A 23,859-nucleotide genomic window follows, 5' to 3' on the forward strand; every position below is an offset into this window, starting at 1 on the left:
ATATTACTTTGCTTTCAGTAAATGGGCTAACGAGAAACAGTCCCCCGTTCCACCCACTACATGTGAGACTGTAAGATGCCCAGCCAATCTGGTTTGGAACCGAGACTGATGGTTGGTAAATGGGATAGACCTTTTAACCCCCCCCCCCCCCCCAAATAAATTTAAAAACCCAACAAAAACTGTTTTAATTTCGCTTATAGATAGTATGAAGTTGACATCACCGAGGTCTCTATTATTGCTTTTTGACATTTGCGTTTATGAGTAATTCTCACTAAACTGTATTAACCAGACTATAAACGTTCAAGGTTACACATCGTTTTGTGTTTTGGTCCGTCATACTTCCGGATGGCAATGTTGTGAGCTTCTTAGCCAAGTGCACACTATCTATATGCAGTGCCAATACTCAGCTTCGCGGTCTTGATATTATCGGCAAGGTCAATGCCACTATTACTATTCAGACTCGATAGTTGACGTTTTAGAAAATGCCATTGTTGCTGATGTGAGAATAGTGCAAATAAAGTGAACCATCATAAATTTCAAAAAAGGTCCTTTTCAAGGCCACCAAATCATCAAGATTGACTGATTATCGACATCATACTTATATCAACATTTTACCGCAGTCCAGACGATGTTGATATATCCGCCCTCGACTGCAATTTTGTACACAACGTTGAATAAAAATCACAATCCATGAATTTTCAACTTCTCACTATTTGCAATCATAAAAATTACTATTTATGAAATAAGGCATCAGGACCATTAAGCTATGATACACATTATCAGTGCCCAATGCCATGTAAGCCTTTATAATATTAAGTCAATGGTAAGATTAAATTGTATGTTTATACCGGTTCTATGGTTCTGTGACACTATCAGGACATTTCAGCATCAGAAAAAAGGAAGATTATCGAGGAAAGATGTAGACCAATCAAATTAAAAAAAAAATCCCTTTATTCATACCATAGAGGAAATTCGCGGCTAGGTGATTTGTTCAAGGTCACACAGCAAGGTGGTAGTCGAACTTGGTAGCTTTCGGGTATGAAGAAAAGACCATACTGCCGAGCCACGCAGTCCAAGAAATGAAATTAAAAGCAACGAAGAAAAAGGGAGAAAAGGGAGAGCAACATGGAAAGGGAAAATAGATGTGGGGGACAGAAGACACAGCAAGATTAAATTGACTGACTGTTAAAACTAGGTCCGTGATTGACGACACTAGTAATGAGTCAGAGTTATACTAGTATTAACAAATACACTAATAGGCATAATTCAATGCTTTAATTTTCTTTTATTTGACCAAAGTCTGGGATTGTTAAAGTCATGTGAAAGAGAGGCAGAGGTGAAAGAAAACCCTTTCAATCTATTATTATTTTTATTCCCTATCCAATTCTTTTGTGTTTCTGCAAAAGATCTTTAGGATTTGAACGGATCTGGTAAATAATGTAAATAAATAGTGCATATCAGTGCCTACAAAAAGGAAGTACAGCAAAGGACAAAATAGATTCAGAATTCAGGGCATGCACAACAATATGCTAGGACTGTTAAAGGTACCAGACAAAACACATGACAAAACGAATAAAATGACTGTCTGGCTTCCAGTACCATAGTCTACAGGATAATAAATGTTTGTTTGTTTTAAAGGGTTTTACAGCACTTGCAACACATTTAGGTTAGATCAGCGCCAGTCAAAAGAAAGAAACTAGGATCGTAAAATCATTCTAGAATTACAATTAAAGCACCAAAGAAACAGTAATACGGCGGGGAATGCTTCAAATAGGGAACAGATGTAAATTCCAAGAGCATACTATCATTGTACAATGTTTGAAATCACCTAAACGTCTCATCCAGACACAAGCACATGATCCCACTGTGAGGAATACACTCAAATGCTTACATTATATATTCAAAACTGATATACAATACATACAGAGAGATGATTTATAATGAAAAAAATATCACCTCCAAAAAAGAAAAACACTGTACATTTGACTGTTTCCCTCTCAGCCAAGGACTCTGACTAGGGCCAGGACAAAACCAAGTAATCTCATCTAAATGCAAAGACAGATATAGGGGTATAGAAGACACACTAAGAAACCTCCTTGCCCACTATGGGACGTCAGGAACCCCACTCAGAGGAAAATACAAGATTCACAAAGCAAAAACAAATATCTCTCAGAGATTTAAAAAGCAAAGATAAAACAAAAACAATATCCTTCACCCGCAATTCCCTCCTCGCGTCAATAGACTTCAACTACTGACTGCGCAAAACCGAGTAATCTCATTTAAGAATAAGAGCATAAATATTAGAAAGTAACCATATGTTGATTTTACTAAAAAAAAGTCATTGCAATATCGCAGTGTTTTTTATTTCCTGTCCAATAGTTTGAAAAAATGAAAGGCTGATATTTGGGCTATTGATAGAGTCTTTAATATAATATCATTTTTTCAAACTACTGGACTTGGGAATTTAAAAACATTGCAACATTCCAATGATTTCGAAACAAAAGATCATTGATCACCTGTACACTTCGTAATTCATATTCATTTGTCATTAAAAAAAAAACCCAAAAGACAAACAAAAACCCAAACAAACGTTAGTATAAACAAAATATAAAGTTTCGTTGTTTGTCACGTTAATTGTAAATATATACTTAAATCACAAATCAGAGGATATGTAAAGAGATGTGGAGATCTAGAAAGATAAAAATCACAGGGTACGCTAAGCCTCAATGTTATATTCTATAACATGTAAGATGACAAAGCCAATATCTTGACTCTAGATTCTTTTTCACAAAACAATATAGGCAAACAACGACTTGAATTTGAGCAAAAAAAAAAGTCCCCTATAAACTTAATCGATGGAATATATTATGTGTAAACAGTAGAAAAGTAGCATTGCACAAATTGATCACTACAAATTAAAAAAAACATCAAATTATTTGAGACAATATTTCTAAAATTAATGATTTAAAACTATTGCATGGGAAATGAGGAAGCTGATATTGCAATATAATTTGGGTCTCAAACTGGCTGCATAAACAGATTTTATACGGTTAAAAAGCTATCCAAAAAAAACCCCAACAAAACAACAGAACAATATCCACACAGAGTCAGATCATTATTGTGTCCCATTTAACTCCTTCTACGAGGGAAGCAACAAAATTTGTGAGTTGATCCCAATCAATTCAAGGTTCATGGTTCTAACCATAAATCTTTTTTTTTTTAAAAGGAAAAGAAATATGACGCTTAATATTTGCATTAAAAGTTTTAAATCAGAGCCTGTTTATTTTATTTTTTTATAACAAGCAATACTCTTTCTATTACTATGTTGGATGAACTCATGGGGAAGAAATGTGTGCTTTGAACGTTTAACTTGTATCATTATCAAAATCATTTACCTGATGTTAACACTGTACGATCCAAAATTTATACCTCCCCCCCCCCCTTTTAAAAAAAAAAGAAAAGAAAAGAGAATTGAATAATATAGAACATATGGCAAAATTCTATAAAAATTACAAAAAGAAATACTTTGTTAAAATATTTGTGTATTTATACATCATAAATCCTCATTTTCGATGAGCCATTGTTCATATTGTTTTCTCAATTGGTCCCACAGCATCAACCCGATTGTTGTGTTTTGTCCAAGCCTGAGGTAGGAAGGTACCCAGCCTTTGTAGAAACCCATAATGCCCTCAGCCTTCAGAATCTTCCAGAAACAATCGAAGACACCGGAGTATAAGGCCCCTTTGTTATTTGCTGCCACTGGCTGGTTGTAGAGACGGGTAGAAATGACGTCAAACGGTGTCGTGAATAATGTCACAGCTACACCACTTATCATACTGGCTGAAAAAGTCGTCATCCAACTGTTTGGTTTAAAAACCTGACAAAGTGATTATCAAAAAATAAGTATTAGATGGAATGATATGAAAACAATCAACATACACTGTCTGAAGCTTTAATGTTTAATCCAAAAAAGCAAAAAACATACCAGAATGTGAAGAAATGTTAAACTTCAATAAATATCATAAGATGATAGTTAATATTTTGGGTGAATCTTTCATCATAATAAATCCTCGTACATTTAAGAATACAGGATCAAATGGACATTATAAAATAAGTACCAGATGGAATAATCAGTGCGCTTAATTTTCCGCATTTTAGCGGAATTCCACCTTTTCCTGCATCACAGACATTTTTGCCGTCATATCCGATGTTAAATTTTTTTGCTTTAGCATAGTCTTAGAGTTTGCTTTAATATTTCATGAATGGAGATCGAGTACTTCAGGCGGAAAAATCAATACCATCATATCGTATGTTATGTTGCATGGACTCCGTAGACTCTCCCAGTTTGATGACGTCATTCTCCCAGTTTGATGACGTCATTCTAGGCAGATTGGCACCAAGTGTCAAACGTGACACAAGATGAGTAGTTGTCTTGGATAAGATAATGATGGTCGACCAGATAGGGGAAAGGGATGGGAGCAGATGATGTTTTAGGGACTTTTATTTATTTATTCTACATATTTATTAGGTACACCAAACCAAATTTTGAGTTAAGAAAAAACCAAAAAGTCTATGTTTCATCACATAGTACTCAATTTTCTAAGAAGTTTGATACCAAAATGAGCCCTCTAACTCAATTATTAAGGAATTTACGCAATATTGAAGATTCGAAAAATATGCGCCTTCGCGCAACTTGCTCCGGTGTCAACTTTGCGCTATTGTAAAATGAAAAGTAATCAAACCACATACCTAAAACTTGCTAGACAGACAGACAGCAACACAGGGAACACGCCTATTTTTTTCCAAGCATATTAAAGAACTTTATTTTACTTTTAAAAGGTCTTGAAAATGGCTCCGAAGCCAATTTCACATAAAACGACAAGGGAGGTAAAAAAGAGCAATTTGAACGATTTTTAAAAATTAATTAAAAAATAATAAAAACATGTACATATTCATGTGATACATCAAATTAAAGTTCATTATCCATACAATGACAAAATGTAAATAGCCAAAGTATGCAAGCCACACATTGGTCATTAAAGAACATGAAGCAAGACTGAAATAATGAAATCACAAAAATTTCACCTAATAAAAAAACTCACAAATATGCAAAATGTCAGGATATACAAATAAAACACTTCATACGTACAGCATGAATAACGTACAATTCAGAAATAGTATGATCTCCTTAGTAAAATAAATTAGATAACTTCAGCAGCTTCAGACTAAGCTATGAAAATTGAGAGAGAAAAATAATCCGAAACCGAGAAATCACAACAAAAAAAATGCACATTAAATCATTAATGCTTGAAAAAGAAATTAAACTCAATCAGGCTATATAACTCTTCGCTTCTTTGATGGGTTCTCAATGTCACCAGAAACAGAATTTGATTTTAAAAAAGACTTTAAAGCATCCAACATAAAATCAACATCACCAAATCTTAAACTCCTTCCGCCCGACATACATTTATGAAAACGTATTTCACTCTTCAATATATCTTTTATCTTTGTCATTGAATAATTTTCAACTCTAAGCCTGTCAAATAAATCAATTACATCTTTATCTGTTCGACAGGGCCCACCGTGTAATTCAACATCTCGTTCAACCTTGGAAATATTCTCCATATCCTTTATCTGCTTATCAATCTTCTTCTGTTGATTCTCTACAAATTTCAATCTTATATCATTATCTACTTTATCTTTTAACATCTTACTCTCATTTCGCATTTTCTTCCCATGCTTTCTAGCTACTTTGAACATGAGCCCTTGCTCTTCAACAGACTTTTTAGATAAAAACGATATTGTTTTATTGCGTTTGACAGCATGAATGGTGGACCGATTATGGAGTGATGCATTTCTCCTTTTACTAATGTCATAATCGAAATCACCAAATGCACTCTCACCAACCAAATTTGTAAGAGGACAATGGCTCAATGTTCTTTTCATTTCATCACTGACATGAGCATAATAACCATCATTTAAAAAATCTTTCAACTGTCTCTCAGTAACAGAAGAAACATCTTTGCATAATATTATTAACAAATCAATCATTACAACATTATTAAATTTGTCAATTTGACTATGTACCATATCAAATGCAGGGGATTTGGAAAAAGGGAGAGCATCTCCAAAAACAGATGTAAAAGAAATATCAAGTAATTCAGAGGGATCATCAGCCCATTTCTTAAAACAGTCATGCATCATTTGAACATACATAAAAAAATCAGTATACTTCACTGTATTACTCTTGACAAGAAACCAATAAGGCGAAGTGACTTTTAAACAAAATAGGGCAATACAACAAACCAATGACATTAACCTTAAATCTTGAAGGTCATGAGTAACACTCTTAATCAATAAATTTGGGTTATCATGTAAAATACCAGAAGTGAAAAAATTCAATAAATTGTCATGGTGGAATAAAATAGAAACAGCAGCTTCAAAAAAGCAATTAAACCTGTTGGACTTAAAACTAGGAATGGGAACAACATTGTGAGTATCAGAACAAAAAGTAATCCACTGTGGACGACATCCATTTTTCTGGTCACCCCTGGGACCCAACAAATTACAAGTACATCGAATTATTCTATTTGTCGCAGACTCTGAATCTTTGCTAAAAAATGAAAAGGCCCCATCTTTGTCCCTTCCTAAATACTCATCGTCCTGAGTGATCAACTTTCGTTCAAAAACTGACAATGTCTTTTCAAAGGCAGAACTAATTCCTAATAGAAAATGTGCATTACAATGCAAAAAACTGATCTGAAGGGAATCTCCAAGCTCAGCGTTTAGTTTATCTGTAAATTTATGACCAAAAAGAATATTGGGCGCAGCCCTATCAGACATGACACTAGTAATTTTAGAAAGAATTTCTCTTAAAATAATATCAGGAGAAATGGAGTACACATCTTTATAGCAATCAACTAAATTACTAATAACAATCATAGCAATATCCAAAAGAGTGTCAGAATTTTCAGTGGCAACAGGCAAAAACCCCAGATAAAAGGTTTCCTCACTATCTAAAGTGAACTGATGTCCCACTATCTTTTTCTGATCTCTTGATGTACCATCAAAATGAAACGTAGCATTTTCAGATTTTAAAACATTTTCAACAGTTTGCATATTTGAAAGGACAAAAGCCTCATCACACATGTTTAAAACTGTTTGAGCACAAGGTAAATTTTCAGAAAATACATAATGAAAAATATTGCTTGATACAATATCAATTACTTTTTTTACATTTTTAGCTGAGACACCTGTCTCACAAACTAAGGCGATGACAGCTTTCCTGACATCATCAGAATATTCATTATTTTTAGAATTTTTAATTTTAATTTCAAATGGATTAGCTTCTAAATTTTCATATCTGATGATCTCTTTCTGTAACTCATCTGTAAGGTATTTATTTTTTGACTTCATTTTCTGTAAGGACAAATCTTTCTTATTTAAATCACTGTGTAAAACAGATATAGTTGAGCAATAATCTTTACAAATTTTGTCATGCCCAGCTTTAATTTCTTTTAACTTTAAATCTTTTTTCTTTAATTCAGCTTCAAACTTTTCTTCTAATTTAGACACAGTAACTAAAGCTTTATCCTCAGCTGAACTAAGTTTCTCTTTCAGTCCTTTTACCTCCTCCAGTAGAGAAAATTTCTCCGATTGAATATCACGTAGTGCAGATTCAACAATTAGAAGTTTTTCATTCAAAGACTGAATCAAATGTAACTGGTCATCTTTCAGCTTTGGAGTAGTTGGATTGGACTAGATCGTAGTGGGGTGGGTGGCGAGGCGTAGGGTGCTCTTGTAATGGCAATGATGAAGGCTGTAGATGTGAGGGTGGTTGTGGAGACGAAGAAAGGGAAAATTTTGATAGCAGAAATTGCTGAAGCCTTTCAGGATGTTTGGTCTTGTTGCTCCTGAGTCGTTCATACTCTTTGAATGTTTTTTTTAGGACACAAAAAAGTTTAGAATTGATGCTCAGTCCAGATAAATGACAAACCCATTGAGCCGTTGTGTTTGAACTTAATCCCATATCCCTCCTGGAAAGTTCAATATCAATAACTAATCCGTTATCGATGTGTTTCAAATCCAGTGAAGATGCAGGCGGAAAGGGCAATGAAGCACGGGTGATGCCAAAACTCGACAACTTATCCGAAATAAAGTCGAAGTCAACCCCACATTCCAGGAACGACAGATCATGCCGTTGCATGCAGAATCTCTGGTAAGCACGCTCCACTGCATGCCTTATCCGTGATCTGTGTGATGCAAGGTCTGGGGATATCCGTAGAAGACAGTCTTCAATCTGAAATCAAATTATTTGAAAAGATGAGACAATGGCAATACAACACAATTTTACATTGTCAATTGTTACCTAACTCTGTACCTTTCTCGTTAGCAATGCTTACTCATATGTACAGTGAATCCCACTAGGCACTGAAATGCACCAATACCCCTTCATATGATCCTCACCGATTTCTTCCTGTAACAAAACATCTTAATCTTAGCCAGCAAAAAAAAAATAAAAAAAAGCGGTCAGAGAACAACTGTCTTGACTTTGCTCACTTCTTGACAATGGATGATCACATGATAGCTTTGGGAAACTTCTCTGAAAAAAAGGTGATTACATATAAATGACGAAATAAAAATATAGTCACCTCCTTCCAAGATTTTTTTGATGAGCAGTTCTCCGATTCCTGCTTCAAAAAATAAAGCTGTACAAGTAACTTCTGGTTCACTTTTATTGGTGGCAAATCTGGTCGTCTACCTCTCCCAGATACCAAAAAGGTATTTTTTAACCCTTGGTAAACATCATCATCTGAGGAAATATATCAAAATGAAAATTACTAATTTTATCATTAAAATCAAAATCTTCCTTACACAAACATTGAAATAGATACACGTTATTATTATCCCCAATAAATAAAAAATACCAAACAATAATCTGAATCTGATGAATAGGCAATAATTACAACATGAATATGAAAAAAAAAAAGTCATTTGCCATGGTAATAGCTAGTAATAATAAGTACCAGGCAGTCTGGTAGCGCACAATTAATATTTGATCTACTGAAATTATATTGAAGGATCACAATAGTCATATAACTTTATAAACAAATCAGTCCACATCCAAATTATTGACAGGGGTCTGAGCCCATCCAAAGCAAAGTTTCATAACATAATTTTTTTTAAAAAAAGCTTACTATTGCTGTAAAGTCACATACGCCTCTATAATAATAATAATTAATGATAATTTCTTAACCAATAACCTTAGAACGCATTCGAACTAAAACAAAACTAATGTGAATCTCGATAAGTTGTCCGCAATGGACTCGTCCGAAACCTGAATTGAGTGTCCGCCATTTTGAAATCAAGATTTCATCGCCACAAAAGTCTAGTGTATTAAGATGACAAAATACAGCTGTATTATTCATTAAAATAAAATTTAGATTGGTGTCATATAATATTAGATAACTGATTAAAGTCTTACTGGTATTTGTTTAGGGGAAAATATAACATAAAAAAATACAAAGTGCCACAAAGTTCCCAGTTGCTGGATACGAGGGAATACCGCAAGTGAAAGAATTTTAAAAGACACTGCGTTTACGATTTTGACAAAAAAAAACTAACTAATATAAAAAAAGCAATATTTTCAATGATCAGAAAGTAGATTTCAAACATATAACTTACCTATAATGAGCTTTGAATCCATTCTTGAATGAAATCAATCAATCAATCACACCTTGTTTACAACTAGTCGCGAGTCGACTAACGTCAACTCGGCTCCTTCGTTTGAATGACTTCGCCGGGCATGGTCGTTCTTTTTAAATAGCCAGCTTGCGGACGCTGTTCCATAAAATAGTTTCGAATTTTTACCATGAATAGAAAATTGAATACTTTTTCATTTCATGTAAGTTTCGTTTCAATGTTCTCATATTTCGGCATTTTTTTTGTCAAAAACTTCAAAAAAATCGATTTTTAGAGAGGAATATGATTTTATACAATATAAAATTATATACCAAACGAAAGAGAATTCAATTCTGCTTCAAATAACACCATTCATTTCCCGATCTCATAAACGGCGCTCGCAAGACATCCGGTTGAAAAAGATGAGGTCATAAAAACTGACCGTGAGCATTCCGACCAACCGTTTTCTACACATTTTTATTCAAATCTATTAATATTACTTATTGAACAAAACCATTTTCTTTTTTCCCTATCATAAAGAAAAAAGGATGATCTTTACAATGACACTAAGTGTAATGCATACATTTTACACATTATTTGAGAGTAGCAGTGTGAAAGTGATGAATTTTCCCGATTTTCATCACAATTTTACCCGATAGTGGCTGGTTTGGAGTACCTATATTTATTGATTTTATAAATATGGAATTCTTCTTAAAACACTTCTAATTAAAATGATATATATATATATATATATATATATATATATATATATATATATATATATATATATATATATATATATATATATATATAAATATAAGTCCAGATAACATTGTGATAGAGAATTCTCTCTTTCTTTCCTTCTCTCCCAATCTCTCGTTCTCCTTTATCCTCTCATCATTTTCTCACCTTCACTTTCCCCTCCCTTAAGCCTTTATTTGATCATCGGATTTATCTGATTACAGTGAAATAATATATTACAGTAAGGAAGTATAATCGACTTTGGAAAGAAAGAATGAATATCTGATTTTTAGTTTAATCTTTTTTATTTTTATTTTGCAATTTATTCAAAATTCATGAATCTAACAATAAGTTGTATATAACCACTTGGTTGCAACAACCAAGAAGTTCTAGTATAAGGCATGAGACTGTTATGACCTTTGAGCCAAGATTTTATCATCTCTTTATGCAGTAGTAACACTGTTGGTGTTATAAATTGTATGATTGATAGGATATTTGTAACTTTTAAAATATTCCTTAAAATTTAAGTGTCTTGTGCTCGGAATGGATGTGCATATGATAGTGTTATTATGTATATCGCCTAAAAATTTATAGTTTAATGTATCATTTTTTATTTTGTTTTAGTTTGATTGATGGACGGATGATATTTTCTTTCCTTTTGACAAATTGTCATTATCATCACTGGTAGCCATCTTTGCTTTCTCTAGTAACTTATTTGCCAACTATGGAATGTGTGTTTATTTTTTTTGGTATTTCCCCGATTGTAAAGATCATTTTTCTTTTTTGATAATCATAGGTTACCTGTCGTAACTAAGGTGGAAATCTGACGAGGCTGATTTTTCGGACTTTTAGACTATCGCCTATTAAGAGAACTGAATAGTCTGTGATTAATCAAAATATGCTGCCGAAAGCTTTAATCCAAATAAAAACCTATGTGAAGAAATATCAAGCTACCATTACATTAGACTTAGATAGATGATTGTTAATTTTTCTGGTGACTCCATCAAAATTATTATGCATGAAAGGAAACTGGAACAAATGTATAGTGATAAAAATAAAAGACGGCACACGGTTATATAGTTATTTCTTACATTGTTGACAAGGTGATGTCCAGATGAAGCAGTACAGTGCCCACAATTGAAAAATTTGGTGTGAAAAGAATAGATGGGGTTAGAAGCTATCCAGCACACCCCATAATGCACTGGATGTCACTATTCAATAAATGATATCTCAAAATAAACAATAAGAATGTTTTAAACAAAAAGAAGAAACAATTAGACTGCCTATCAGACGGCTCCTTCCTATTCATTTCTAATCTCTCTGAATAATGATGATGATCACAGTTTAATTTGAGCAGTCAAAGGGTTTTTCCAAGCACCAACTTTCCCACATAGCATTTCACATACAGAATTAGCTTTGTTCATGAGACAAGCAGCAAAATATCATTGAGAAATTTATGGCTCATGAATCCACAGACATTAACCTTTTATTTACCAGGAGTTTATGGGAAACACATGCGTAATTTACCAAGATAAGGGGCATTAACCCTGGAGATGATTTCATGACTGACTTCAATAAAAAATTCCTTAAAAAAAAAGTTGTTGTCTGATTTATTCCAAATTTGTTGCAAATGAAAGGGGAAAGAAGAAAGTTTTATATCAAACACAATTTGAGGCATCCAGGATGCTACAAGTGTAAAAATAAATTAATAAAAACCCAGAAATTCATTTGGTACGTGACCCCTCTCTCTACTTTCGCTTTTGCTGTCCCTGTCATTACTGTCTGATAAGTCGTCAATTGAATCGCTATGAGAAGGAATATCATCATTGTGATCATATTCAATGTCACTTTCATTACCAATCCCTTCTTCTTCGTCAACTGGGGAGTCTAAGTCAATCTGGTCAGTTTGTGATATGAGATTGTTCAGAAAATTGAAAGCCATTTTTCGGAAAAATTGCTGCTTCGAAATGAAACAAGGTATAGATTTCCAGTTAAAAGGAAACTAAAGGTATTACCTTTAACTTCGCATGACAAAGAGTTCCACAGTGAAGCAAGTCCAAATATGAGGTGAAAATGGGAATTATTTAGGTGTTGCTATCACCAGCAGTGAAGCGGTGATCTGGTATAATTTAAGGGCAGGCAATGGGTGGCCATGTAGTAAATTATCGGTTAAACAAGCAAATGGTTTGACAACTATAATTGAAGTTATTAACTGGAAAAATGAACAAAACAAGCTATCTTCTTGCTGATACCGCTATCCCAGTTTCTCTTGTATCTTCTTGACATAAATGTATTACAAGACAAAACAGAGGTGCTTTTGGAGACATTTTGGTAACGAATGTCCCATGATACTTGTTATTTATTATAACTCACCTTCATTTCTTCAATCAAATGTTTGGACTGTGAAAATGTAGACAATTGTGCCGCTGACCCAACTGTCACTCTAGCCATAGCACCAGACACACCACGCCACAAACCTAATAATCCTCCCTCACTGTAAATAGACTGATTCAAAGAAAATGTTCAAAGCGTATCTTTAATTTTTTTTTACCAATTCAAATAAATAATTTAATTGCAAAATTTCTAACTGAACAAGACAGAATCAAATAAATAAATAAATCTAATTGTAAATCAATTCAAGTCAATCTGACAATAAATCATTATGAAATGCTTAATAGCATGACGTGTTGGTATCCAGATGATGTGGACAAACGCATCAATAATTGGTGGAATTAACTACCTTTTCAATGATGAGGAAATGGATAATATATGGGACGAATTGCTGTCATTACAGATGTTCAGCTGCCTCTAATTTCACAAATACTTGAGATCTGATCACTTTGACACAACTTTGTTGACTTCACTATAGTCCAAACTGTCATAGAAATCATTAAAAGGCGATTTTATAATTACTTTCTGATTGTAAGTTATAAATGCGGCTATGCGGTCATGTGGTATGATATTCTCCTTTGGACTGGACAATCCAGGGTTCAAGTACTGCTCTGATCAGCACATAGTTGAGTCCTTGGAAAAGGCTCTTTATTCACATCCTCTAACCTCACTCAGGTGGAAAATGAGTACCTGATCGTTAGCAGTCTTGTTTCTGTCGGGTTGGAAAAAAATATTGCAATATTGCCTACCAGGTGTCATGTCTCGCTCTACATGATAAGAGTCAATGTTGTCTCAGGACCCCTTGTAAAGTAATTTGAGCATGTTTAGTGGATATTGTAATACATATATGTTCAAGTTTTGTGTTTGTTTATTTTTTCTTCTTTATTTTACTTTATTCATTATTTTTATTTTAGCAAACACTGTCTTTCTGATGATATTGACAAAGTAAATGAGCTGGAGAATATTTTGGAGACTTGATTCACTAAATTCAAGAATCCTGCCATAATAAATAAAATAGTGGTAATTACAGTGCAACTCCTGGATAACGACATCGCCCTGGACCGGAAAATTATGTCGTTATTACGAAGTTTTCAAGATGGCGGAAAAAGGGGTTTGAAGATACCGGTGAATAAACAACAATGCGATGTGCGCAGATTCACGCATCAAGTTTTGATTTTAATTAAAATCAAATCCATGCCATACTGCTGAAGAGTTTGAATACAGAAATTTTCATTTAAATTCACCAAAATTTACAAGCACTTAAAAATGAGTACATCTACATCTTGCGATATAAAAAACCCCAACAAATTAGGTAATACCTACAATAAGATCAAATGAAAATAACAAAGTTAAAAAGGCTGTTATTGTTTTCCCCGCTATTCCAACATATAAGGACCATAAATATCCACAATTGCCCCCATTGGACACAGTATTGCCTGATATCAGTCAACATTCACTGACCTCAGACAGGTAGCTAACATGGAAGGTTAATGGCCTTGGGAGTTCCATCCACTGAAAAACTTCTTTTGCTGTGGTTCCACATGAACAAGTGCTGATTCCACGCAGTTTAATAAACATTTGTTCTGATCAGTCGGTAACAAAGCAATCTCATTGGGAGGGGAAAAAAGACGTTTTTTATTGATTACTGTTATGTCGCTATTTTGGGATCTTTATTACTAATAATATATAGCAAAAAAAAAAAAAAAAAAAAAATGGGACCCGAGGTCAATGTCGCTATCCAGGGGTTGTCGTTATCCAGAGGTTGCACTGTATTAGGCCTATATGGAAACGTTCATTATGATTTTGTTGTATTGAACAATCCAATTTAAATGTATTTAAGACAGTCATTTCTACATTTCCAAGAACAGCTCACCTTAAAAGCATCAGACATTGACTTATGAGGATGCTGATGACCAACGGCTATTTCTTGGCTTGCTTGGGCTTGAAGGTGTATTTTTACCTACACGGTGAGATTAAGGAATGGAGGGTTATGGGGGAGGGGGGGATGAGGGAAGATGTCAATTGAAACTGAAATGTGAAGCCAAAAATGATAATGCTTTGACTCAATTGCTTAAATTATCTTTATATCTATATCGTCACTTCTCCTTACTTTACTCTTTAACATAAATGAATGGCACTATGACTAATGTTATGTTTGTTTTTAAGGGTTTTACGGCGCTTGCAACACATTAAGGTCATATCAGCGCCAGTAAAAAGGAAGAAAATGGCATAGTAAAAAGTTATAGAATTACAATTACAGCACCCAAGAGAAAGTAAGACATAGGGGAACTGGGAACAAATAGGGATCAGATGTAGATTCAAAGAGCATACCGCCAATGTACTTATTTTGAGATCGCCTATAAGTCTCACCCTGACACAAGAACAAAATCCAACAAAAGGAACACACTCAAATGCTTACATTATACATTAAAAATAACAAATATAATAATACATAACAGAGAGATGATTTACAAGGAAAAAAAATATCATCTTCCAAAACAAGAACTATGCATTTGACTGTTTCCCTCCCAGCCAGGACTCCGACCAGGGCCAGGAAAAAGACCAAGCAATCTCATTCCAAGACAAAGACAGAAAGCATGTTGGAAAACAGATATAAGGGGATAGAAGACACAGTATGTACCTCCCTGCCCGCTATGGGAGGTCACTATGACTAAATTTACTTTTATAACAAATAACAACTATTACTAAATCTACTTTCATAACAAATAATAATTTAGTAAAAAGGCTATTTCTGAGGCACATGAATGTAATTCCATGAAAAATACTAAACATATGTCGAGTCCAATGTTTAAAAATAAAATTAAAAAATCACCAAATAAAAAGGACTGCCAAAAATGGAACCGATGCATCCAGAGACAGCTCCTGCTGCCACATTTCTGATAAAGCTTTGATTTCCATTCTTGTCTTTGGTCAAGCCTAAGTTCACTTGAACCTGTAAATAAATTTAAATGAACATATGTTTTGTTTTTAAGGGTTTAACGGCACTTGCAACACATTTAGGTCATATCAGTGCCAGTAAAAAGGAAGAAAATGGGATAGTAAAAAGTTCTAGCATTACAATTAAAGCTCAAAAGAAAAGGTGAGACAAAGGGGAATTGGTTCTAATAGGGAACAGATGTAGATTCCAAGAGCACACCGCCAAAGTACTTAGTTTGAGATCACCTAAAAGTCTCATCCAGACACAAGCACAGGTCCCAACTAGGAGGAATACACTCAAATGTTTACAAATCATATAATATAATATGCAAACTAAACATAATACAATGCATAACAGAGAGATGATTTACTAGGAAAAAAATATCTCCCAAAACTATAACTATACATTCGACTGTTTTCCACCCAGCCAAGGAACTCCGGCAAAGGATCAGGACAAAACTAAGTAATCTCATTCCAAGACAATGACAGGAAACAATTGGAAAACGGGTATGGGGGGATAGAAGTCACAGCATCTACCTCCCTGCCCACTATGGGAGGTCAGGATCCCCACCCAGGAACATATATTATATCATCTTCTATCTTATCATATCTTATATTAGAATCAGTCTATCAACAACATGTCAATATGACTCATTGTCTCGATCTTTGATATTATGTCTGAATACGAAGAAGCTAATTGAATTTCAAGTCTTAATCATAAAATCTTAATATGATTAACATGCTTTTTTTTAGAAGAATAAATAATATTTCTAAAGACTGTCTAGACGAAAAAATCTTCATATTTCTTCGTCAAACAAGTTTATAAAATAATGCAAATTACAAGCAAGAGAATAATTTTAGCTAAAACAACAGTAGCAGATTAAATGGAACATCCTCAAACCACCAACCTACCTGAAAAGAACCAAGTCGAGTCCCATTAAAAAAGAATTGAGACCACAGAGCAGGAACAAGGCCACTCTGCAGAGACAACAACCCGTCTGTTTTGGCGATGGTGTAGAAGGCATGGAATGGATTTCTGTAGTGTATCTGGGAAATAACCAAATCAAAACGTAAAATTCACCTTTGAGTCATTTAGGTCAGAAAACAACATTTTTGTTATTGTTGTCATTGCTATTTCTAGGAAAACATTGTCTGGATCAATATTGAATCAAGTTTGTATCACATTTTGGAGATATATTGGCATATTCTATTATGGTCATAAAAGTGTCATTCCAGTTACAAAGAGATACGTTTTTGAAGAAAATAAAAAGTAACGATTAATTACCTATACAAATTTCATGTGTAAATGGAAGGAAGACGTATTATAAAGGTGATAATAAATCTACTTATACAGAAATCTCTCTAGAAGCAATTTCAAAGCAAATTGTTGTATAAAAAGCAAGATGATCATTCTAAAACAATGCCATTCATTTCATTTTCACACTTGTTCAGTCTGCACAGAGGCTTGCCAAAAAAGTGAACTGTATTATTCTACATTTTGGTCCCAACGATGGGCCTCCAATGAAACTGATTTTAAAAATGAAAAAAATAAATTGCAAATATAGCGCTTTACATTAAAAAGAAATCAGCTTATCTTTATTACATTCAAGACAACATACGTGACATTCAGCATTCAAACACATCCCATCTAAGCCAAAACTGGGTGCGAATCATAGGTTTTAAAAATAATACAAATTTAAAAGTCAAAATAATTAAGATATAAAATTGTTTAATCGATTTTGAGCCTTTTCTTAAGTCTTGATGCTGCTCACTACTTGCCTGACAGGAGGGGAGAGTTCCAAAGGAAATAAATAAATAGTGAAATAAAAACATTAGGCACAACTATCCAAAGCTTACAGAGTATTGTCCAAGGGCTTTAAGCTCCCCTTGTAGTTGCATCCGAGTCTTGACGACATCTAAGGGGTTGGTGAAAAGAGTAGCACCACAAGTTGCCATTCCTCCGAGCACAAACTTTACTGTGTTGTTATTGTTCTTCATGATTATTTCAATATAACTGTCTCACTGCTAAATTCTAATTTTAAGAAGAGGAAATTAATATAATGTTTTCAAAGCAAAATTAAGACCTAAAAACATGGCTAAATGGTGAAACTGCCTTAGGTGGTAGTCATAAAAATGACAGAAACTGAAAAATTAATAAATATTGATATTGGGGACAGTTTTAAGTAATTAAAGATATCTTAGTGAGATTCACAGAAAATAACAGAATTGAGTGTTGAATCCTTTTGTTTTTATCTGAATTGTTTTTATCTTATTTTAAAGTTGACCTTTTTTTTTTCCACAAAGTCATATTCCATTTTAAAAAAAAAGTCTTGTAACCTGTCTATGATATAACAATTTTAAATTTTACCTACTGATTAAAGTGTCTATCAAGGGGGGGGGGGGGGCAGGTTCATAAAGATTATTAAGTTTACATTTCACAGAATTAAATGAAATGAAGCAGATACTCTTCTCGATGATGATAAAAAATAAAGATATAAATTAAAAAAAAAAAAAAAAAAAAAAAAAGAAAAAAAAAACAAATTGAAAAAACAACTGACACTCGATGTTCAAGATTGCATTGTGGTGATATCTAGAGTCCACATAGAGGTTATCATATCAACCATACCCCAAGTGCAACTCTTAACTCTCTGCAATTTCATTTTTTTCAAATTTTTTTTTTTTGGACTTTCCTCGACATCTTTTTTATACCTCTCACTGTTATAACTTATTATTATTACTGCATTATTTCTATTAATCACACAGTATGCTTAGAAAAAAATACTGTTAGGCTGATGTCAGCTCTCTAATGGATAATCACATGGATCAAAGAACTATGCCGAGTGTGCTACCTTGGGTGTGTGTTGTTCGACTATTAACCAAATGACCATAGCATAACAAAGTTGTTAATAAATACCCTTCAGAATTTATTAAAAAGGATACCTGATTCTAATCTTATTTCTGTCTAGGTCTTTTTTTTAATGAAAAAAAAAACCCAACCCCAAACCCAATCACGAGCTTTTATCCATTAGCACATTAGATGTCCTCAATGCACTTTATAAGGGTTAGGCTAATCCAATCTCAAACCATCATCATCTTCCTTGTGCGTGTGCTTGTGCTCTTGAGCACGTTGCCGGTCAGTTGTCTCCACGAATCACGATCCTCTGCGGTGCGCATGAAATCTGTGTTGCTTTTAAAGTCACATTTGGCCATTCTTAGGTTATTTAAATAAGTCATTCTTTGTCTTCTCTAGCTCTCTTTCCTTCGATCATCCCAGATGTTACCAACCTTTCTATTCCGTCTCTTCTCCACACATGTCCCAGAAAGCGTAACTGCCTCTTTCTGATGTTATCGATCAGTATTTTTCCCTTTCTCACCTTCTCCAACACTTCCTCGTTCGTACACCTGTCTGTCCATGATACCCTCAACATTCTTCTATACACCCACATCTCCAATGCCTCTATCCTCCTCGTACGAGTACATTCTTTGTCAAGCGTATAAAAAGGTACTTATAACATCTGTTTCTACTACTTTCATTCTCGTCTTCAAGTTTAGATTGTTGTTTGACACAACTGGTAGCATTTTATGGGACACGTTTTTTGCTATTGCTATTCTTTGTTTTATATCCTCTATGTCACGTGCGTCATGGGTGATGATAGTGCCTAAATATTTAAATTTATTTACTTGTTTGATGGTCTCTCCTTTGCTTGACAAGTGGAAGGTCGCGTTGTTTTCATTATTTGAGACCACCATGCATTCGGTTTTCTTACTATTTAGTTTCAGGCCCATCTCTTCACTTTTGCACACCACTATATCTAAAATTTTCTGCACTTGTTCTGGAGAGTAGGCCATCAGAGTACCATCGTCTGCGTATCTTATGCTATTCATATTCTGCCCTCCAACGACGACGCCTTTCATCTCTTCAATTTCTTTGATTATTTCACTATATATGTTAAAAAGGTCCGGTGATAAGACGCAACTTTGTCTTACTCCCTTCTCGATGTTAAAGAAGTCCGATGTTTCATTATCCAGTTTGACACACGCTGTTTGATTCCAATATAAGTTTTTCACAAGTCGAAGGTCTTTACTGTCTATACCGATCTTTTCTAAGATATTGAATAGCGTATCGTGCTGTACTGAATCAAAAGCTTTGGAATAATAAATGAAGCATAGATAAAGTGATTTTTGTTTTTCGATTGACCGTTGCATTGATGTTTTCCATGTAAAGATTGCATTTACCGTACCCTTTTCTTTAACAAAACCAAACTGCTCGTCACTCATCTCTGGAGAGATCTTGCTCATTTTTTCATAAGTATTCTTAACATAATTTTTGTGGCCTGGCTCATTATGCTGATTGTGCTGTGTTGGTCACAGTCAATAGTACCTTGTTTTTTGGGTATCGTAATGAATACCGATTATCTAAAAACATTAGGCAATTCACCCTTTTCATATAAGACATTAACAGAATGTCTATTCCTAGATCGTCGAGGGCGTCAATCAATTCTATTGAGAAGCTATCTCGGCCAACCTCTTTCCCCTTTTTCATCTCTTTGCAAGCAGCTTCTACTTCTCGCATAATCTGGGGACGCGTGTTCCGTGTTTCTTTATCCAAGCTCGTTCCTCTTTTGTCATCCGCGTATAGATTTTTTTATGTATACTGCCCAACGTTCCAAAATTTATTTGTTGTCGATAAGTACATTACCGTTTGCGTCTTTAACGCATTTTCTTGCCATGGCTGGGCGTTTTCCACTTAGATCTTGTATAGAGCAGTAAAGTTAGGTGCCCCAAACGTAAACAAAGGTCGAGAAGCACGTGGCAAACCACATGTTCCTGTCTTGACAGCTCACGTTCCAATGTAAATAATAGAAAAAAATAACCTTTAAAATTTGGCTGTTAGGTGGCAAAAGAAACACATATTCATAAATACTCGATCATGCATCAAATAATGTCTAGATATGGATATTTTATGGAACAAAAGGTACAATTTTCTAAAATTTATCAAAAGTTACAGTCTATCTATTTTTAGACCAGAGCAAATTATTGCGCTGGTGTGAACAAGACGAGAATTATTCTGAGCCTGATTTTCAGAATAATATAGCCTTATATTATTATTTCTGCAACTGTTAGATTTTATGTACACATATTTTCAATACTGAAAGTGTATTGCCTACAACTCAAACTACAAAATTGGGAGACCTATATTGTGCGTAAATTATTCCGGTCCCTAACGGAAATCACTAGCAACTTGTTATTGTTTACGTTTGGGGCACCTAACTTTACTGCTCTATTGACTGGTAGAATTGTTTGGTGTTAGATTGTTTTAGTCTTTCAATTCTGTGACATTCATGTTCAATATAATCTTCCTATGCTCTCTTACACTCACGTTTTCTAATCTTATTGGCTTCTTTATATTCATTGCTGTTGCGTTCTAGTTTTCGTCTTTCATTCATCAGTTTCAAGATCTTGTCATCCATCCACTTATGTTTTGGTTCGTGTTTTTTCACAGATGGAATAGTTTCTCTTGCAGATTCTGTGATGCAGTTCGATACTCGATTCCAGTACTCATCTGTGTTTATATCTGAGGCCAAGTTTTCACTTTTTTCTTTCACGCATTCTTTGTAATCATTTCTTATTTGATGGTTAATTCTCAAAAGATCTAATTGCAGTTTTGGTTCCACTTTCTTTTTCTTTATTTGTTTAAGTTTTAATTTTAGCGTGGCCTTGACAGGTCTGTGGTCGCTATTACAATCTGCGCTTGGAATAGTTGTTGCGTTGCGTAGGATATTTCTGAATCGATGTTGAACCAGAATAAAGTCTATCAGATTTTTATAAAGGCCACATGGGCTTATCCATGTCCACTTCTTTCTATCGTAGTTTTTAAACCATTTATTGACAATTGTAAGGTTTTCCAATCTGCACCAGTCGACAAGTCTTTCCCCTCTATCATTTTTGATGCCTAGTCCGTGGGGGCCAACGATATTTTCAACTCTCTCGTTACCAACCTTTGCATTGAAATCACCAATTATTAAACGAATTTCATCAGATTTACATTGTTTTAATGCTTGTTCCATATCTTGATAGAATGTCTCAATTGTGTTTTCGTCACTGTCTGATGTCGGGGCCTATATTTGAATAATATTAATCAGTGGCGTGGGGCCATTGGATCGAATGGTGCCAGGCACCACACCAATCTTTTAAAAATCATTAACATCATAAACAGAAACTTTATCTCCACTGTCTTTCGCCAATTCGCCAACAACATACTGCCTTTTTAGTCTCCACTCTATTCAAGATTCCGAATCACGCACTGCGCCGACTCGTATGTTGGTGACATCACTGCGCGAATTCGTGACGGAATCAACACCGTGGTGCAAAGCAATCCAAGCTCCAGTTAATGCTCTATCCATTAGTATCGCTACAGCTGATTGAGCGAGAAACTGGGTCGAATTATACTATCCTCAAATAGCGGAAAAACCCTCGACTTGTGCCAGGATCTGAGAGCTCCACCGTTGGACTGGAGGGATGCGCCAATGTTGCACCATTTACGTCATAATAAGGGTAACTTCGGCCATCCAAAATATTACATTAACTGTCAAAATCACTGATCATTGTCAAGTTCATTTGTAAGTAGCAAAGAAAAACAACATTAAGCTTAAAAATACGATATATCAAAATCCCCCCCCCCCCACCTCTTATTCACGATTATTGAATAAAGTAATTCTTTGCAACGAAGCACTGTGGACGAATTTACCAACCTTTTTCCTGCTTGTAGTGCCGAGTTGATGGTTACGTGTGTATGAGTGTTTATTTGTGTGTGTGTGTGTGTGTGTGTGTGTGTATGTGTGCTTGTGTATTTGTGTCAGTCAGAGAAAGAAAGCGAAGATTGTCAACAGTTATACTTTGGTGTGTTTTTTGATTTCTTAAGTACTTAAGTGGAGTGATTTTTTCTTTGTGATGCTTTAAGATCTGAATCTACATTTTATTTGTGCAATCATTAATCGTATTCAACTGATTTCCATTATTTGAGATATACTTTGAAGTTTTGTTTTGTTATCGGCCGGTCGCCCACACAAATTTAACTTATTTAACAATTTTTTTTAGATTTTTTGCTAGGAAGACACGATTTTGGTCTTCTGACTCAAAACCATGGAGCTGTTTCTTGTACTATTATTATGTTGAGGAGGGCAGTTTTTTTGGTTTTGTTTTTTTTTTTTTTAGAGAGAGAGAGAGAGAGAGAGAGAGAGAGAGGGAGAGGGAGAGAGAGAGAGAGAGAGAGAGAGAGAGAGAGAGAGAGAGAGAGAGAGAGAGAGAGAGAGAGAGAGAGAGAGAGAGCAAGTTATCAGATGCCAGACATTAACATTATTTTCCTTTTCATTTTCTTCTTTGTTCTTCAATTTTCTCTTATGTACAGTGGAAACCATTTATAACAGGCCCGTTTATAACAGGGATCGGGTATAACAGGGATTTTTCAAATCTCCGTTTTTTACCTCTCTTTGTCTCTATTAAATATTATCGGTTATAGCATGGCCTCACTTGAACCAAATCGGCTATAACAGGGACAATGCCTTTTCACACGGGAACAGTCAAGAAGGAAACCTGCTAAATTTTAGGCCTTGTCGCACGGTGAGGAACATAGATAACTCTCTCTCTCTCTCTCTCTCTCTCTCTCTCTCTCTCTCATCGTTGTCGTCGTCATAATGGTAGTAATAGAAGTAGTGATTAATTTAGGTATTACAAAATTATGACGAATCGCACCAGGGCGAACGCTGCCATACACACAGATGAAGTTAAAAACGAGAACGTTGTTGTTGATAAATATGAAGACGTTGTTTAATAGATGAACGATTGAAGAAAACGATGCAATGGGACGATAGGACAACGGTAGAAAAACATGTAGAGTCGAAGTTTACAGAAGTAGCATGTACAGCAGTTCGACTGCAAAATATAATATTTAAAAATATATATATATTTTGGTTACATTAAATTTTATAAACATAAAATACATGTAATGGTAAGTAATATACTTTAAAAATATGGAATGTCTCCCCATTTGACAAATTATAATCAAATGGGAACATAAAAAGAAAAATAAACAAATGTAGCACGTTAAAA

The 23,859-nt window shown here is 34.4% G+C and overlaps 2 protein-coding genes across 2 annotated transcripts in view; both read right to left on the bottom strand.

Annotated features, from left to right (window-relative positions):
• Positions 1-179: 179 nt before the first annotated feature.
• LOC144973503 (solute carrier family 25 member 35-like) overlaps positions 180-23,859 on the bottom strand; it is a 27,772-nt gene continuing 4,092 nt past the window's right edge. The window contains exons 2-7 of the mRNA XM_078916009.1: positions 17,608-17,782; positions 16,663-16,797; positions 15,647-15,766; positions 14,687-14,773; positions 12,796-12,927; positions 180-3,877 (exon numbers count right to left, since the gene is read on the bottom strand). Of these exons, the coding sequence (XP_078772135.1) occupies positions 3,554-3,877; positions 12,796-12,927; positions 14,687-14,773; positions 15,647-15,766; positions 16,663-16,797; positions 17,608-17,748 (939 nt within the window). The 5' untranslated portion in view covers positions 17,749-17,782 and the 3' untranslated portion in view covers positions 180-3,553. The remainder of the gene's footprint in view (positions 3,878-12,795; positions 12,928-14,686; positions 14,774-15,646; positions 15,767-16,662; positions 16,798-17,607; positions 17,783-23,859) is intronic.
• On the bottom strand, positions 7,727-10,241 carry LOC144973813 (uncharacterized). Its single transcript, XM_078916705.1, has 3 exons — positions 9,685-10,241; positions 8,652-8,812; positions 7,727-8,299 (listed from the first exon to the last, which is right to left on the bottom strand). The coding sequence occupies exons 1-3, from the start codon at positions 9,704-9,706 to the stop codon at positions 7,727-7,729; spliced, it is 756 nt and encodes a 251-aa protein (XP_078772831.1). The 5' UTR covers positions 9,707-10,241.

Source organism: Berghia stephanieae, chromosome 5 (assembly GCF_034508935.2).
Source record: "Berghia stephanieae isolate SIO BIC M18660-M18661 chromosome 5, UCSD_Bste_1.3, whole genome shotgun sequence".
Classification (NCBI taxonomy): domain Eukaryota; kingdom Metazoa; phylum Mollusca; class Gastropoda; order Nudibranchia; family Aeolidiidae; genus Berghia; species Berghia stephanieae.

Bases quoted from the DNA above. Each gene is read 5' to 3' on its own strand.
- LOC144973813 (XM_078916705.1), bottom strand. From the start codon at position 9,706: ATGGATTCAAAGCTCATTATAG. The intron at 8,813-9,684 runs GTAAGTTATATG...ATATTTCCTCAG, and splicing joins GGATTCAAAGCTCATTATAG to ATGATGATGTTTACCAAGGG. The intron at 8,300-8,651 runs GTGACTATATTT...ATTTGATTTCAG, and splicing joins CAAAAAAATCTTGGAAGGAG to ATTGAAGACTGTCTTCTACG.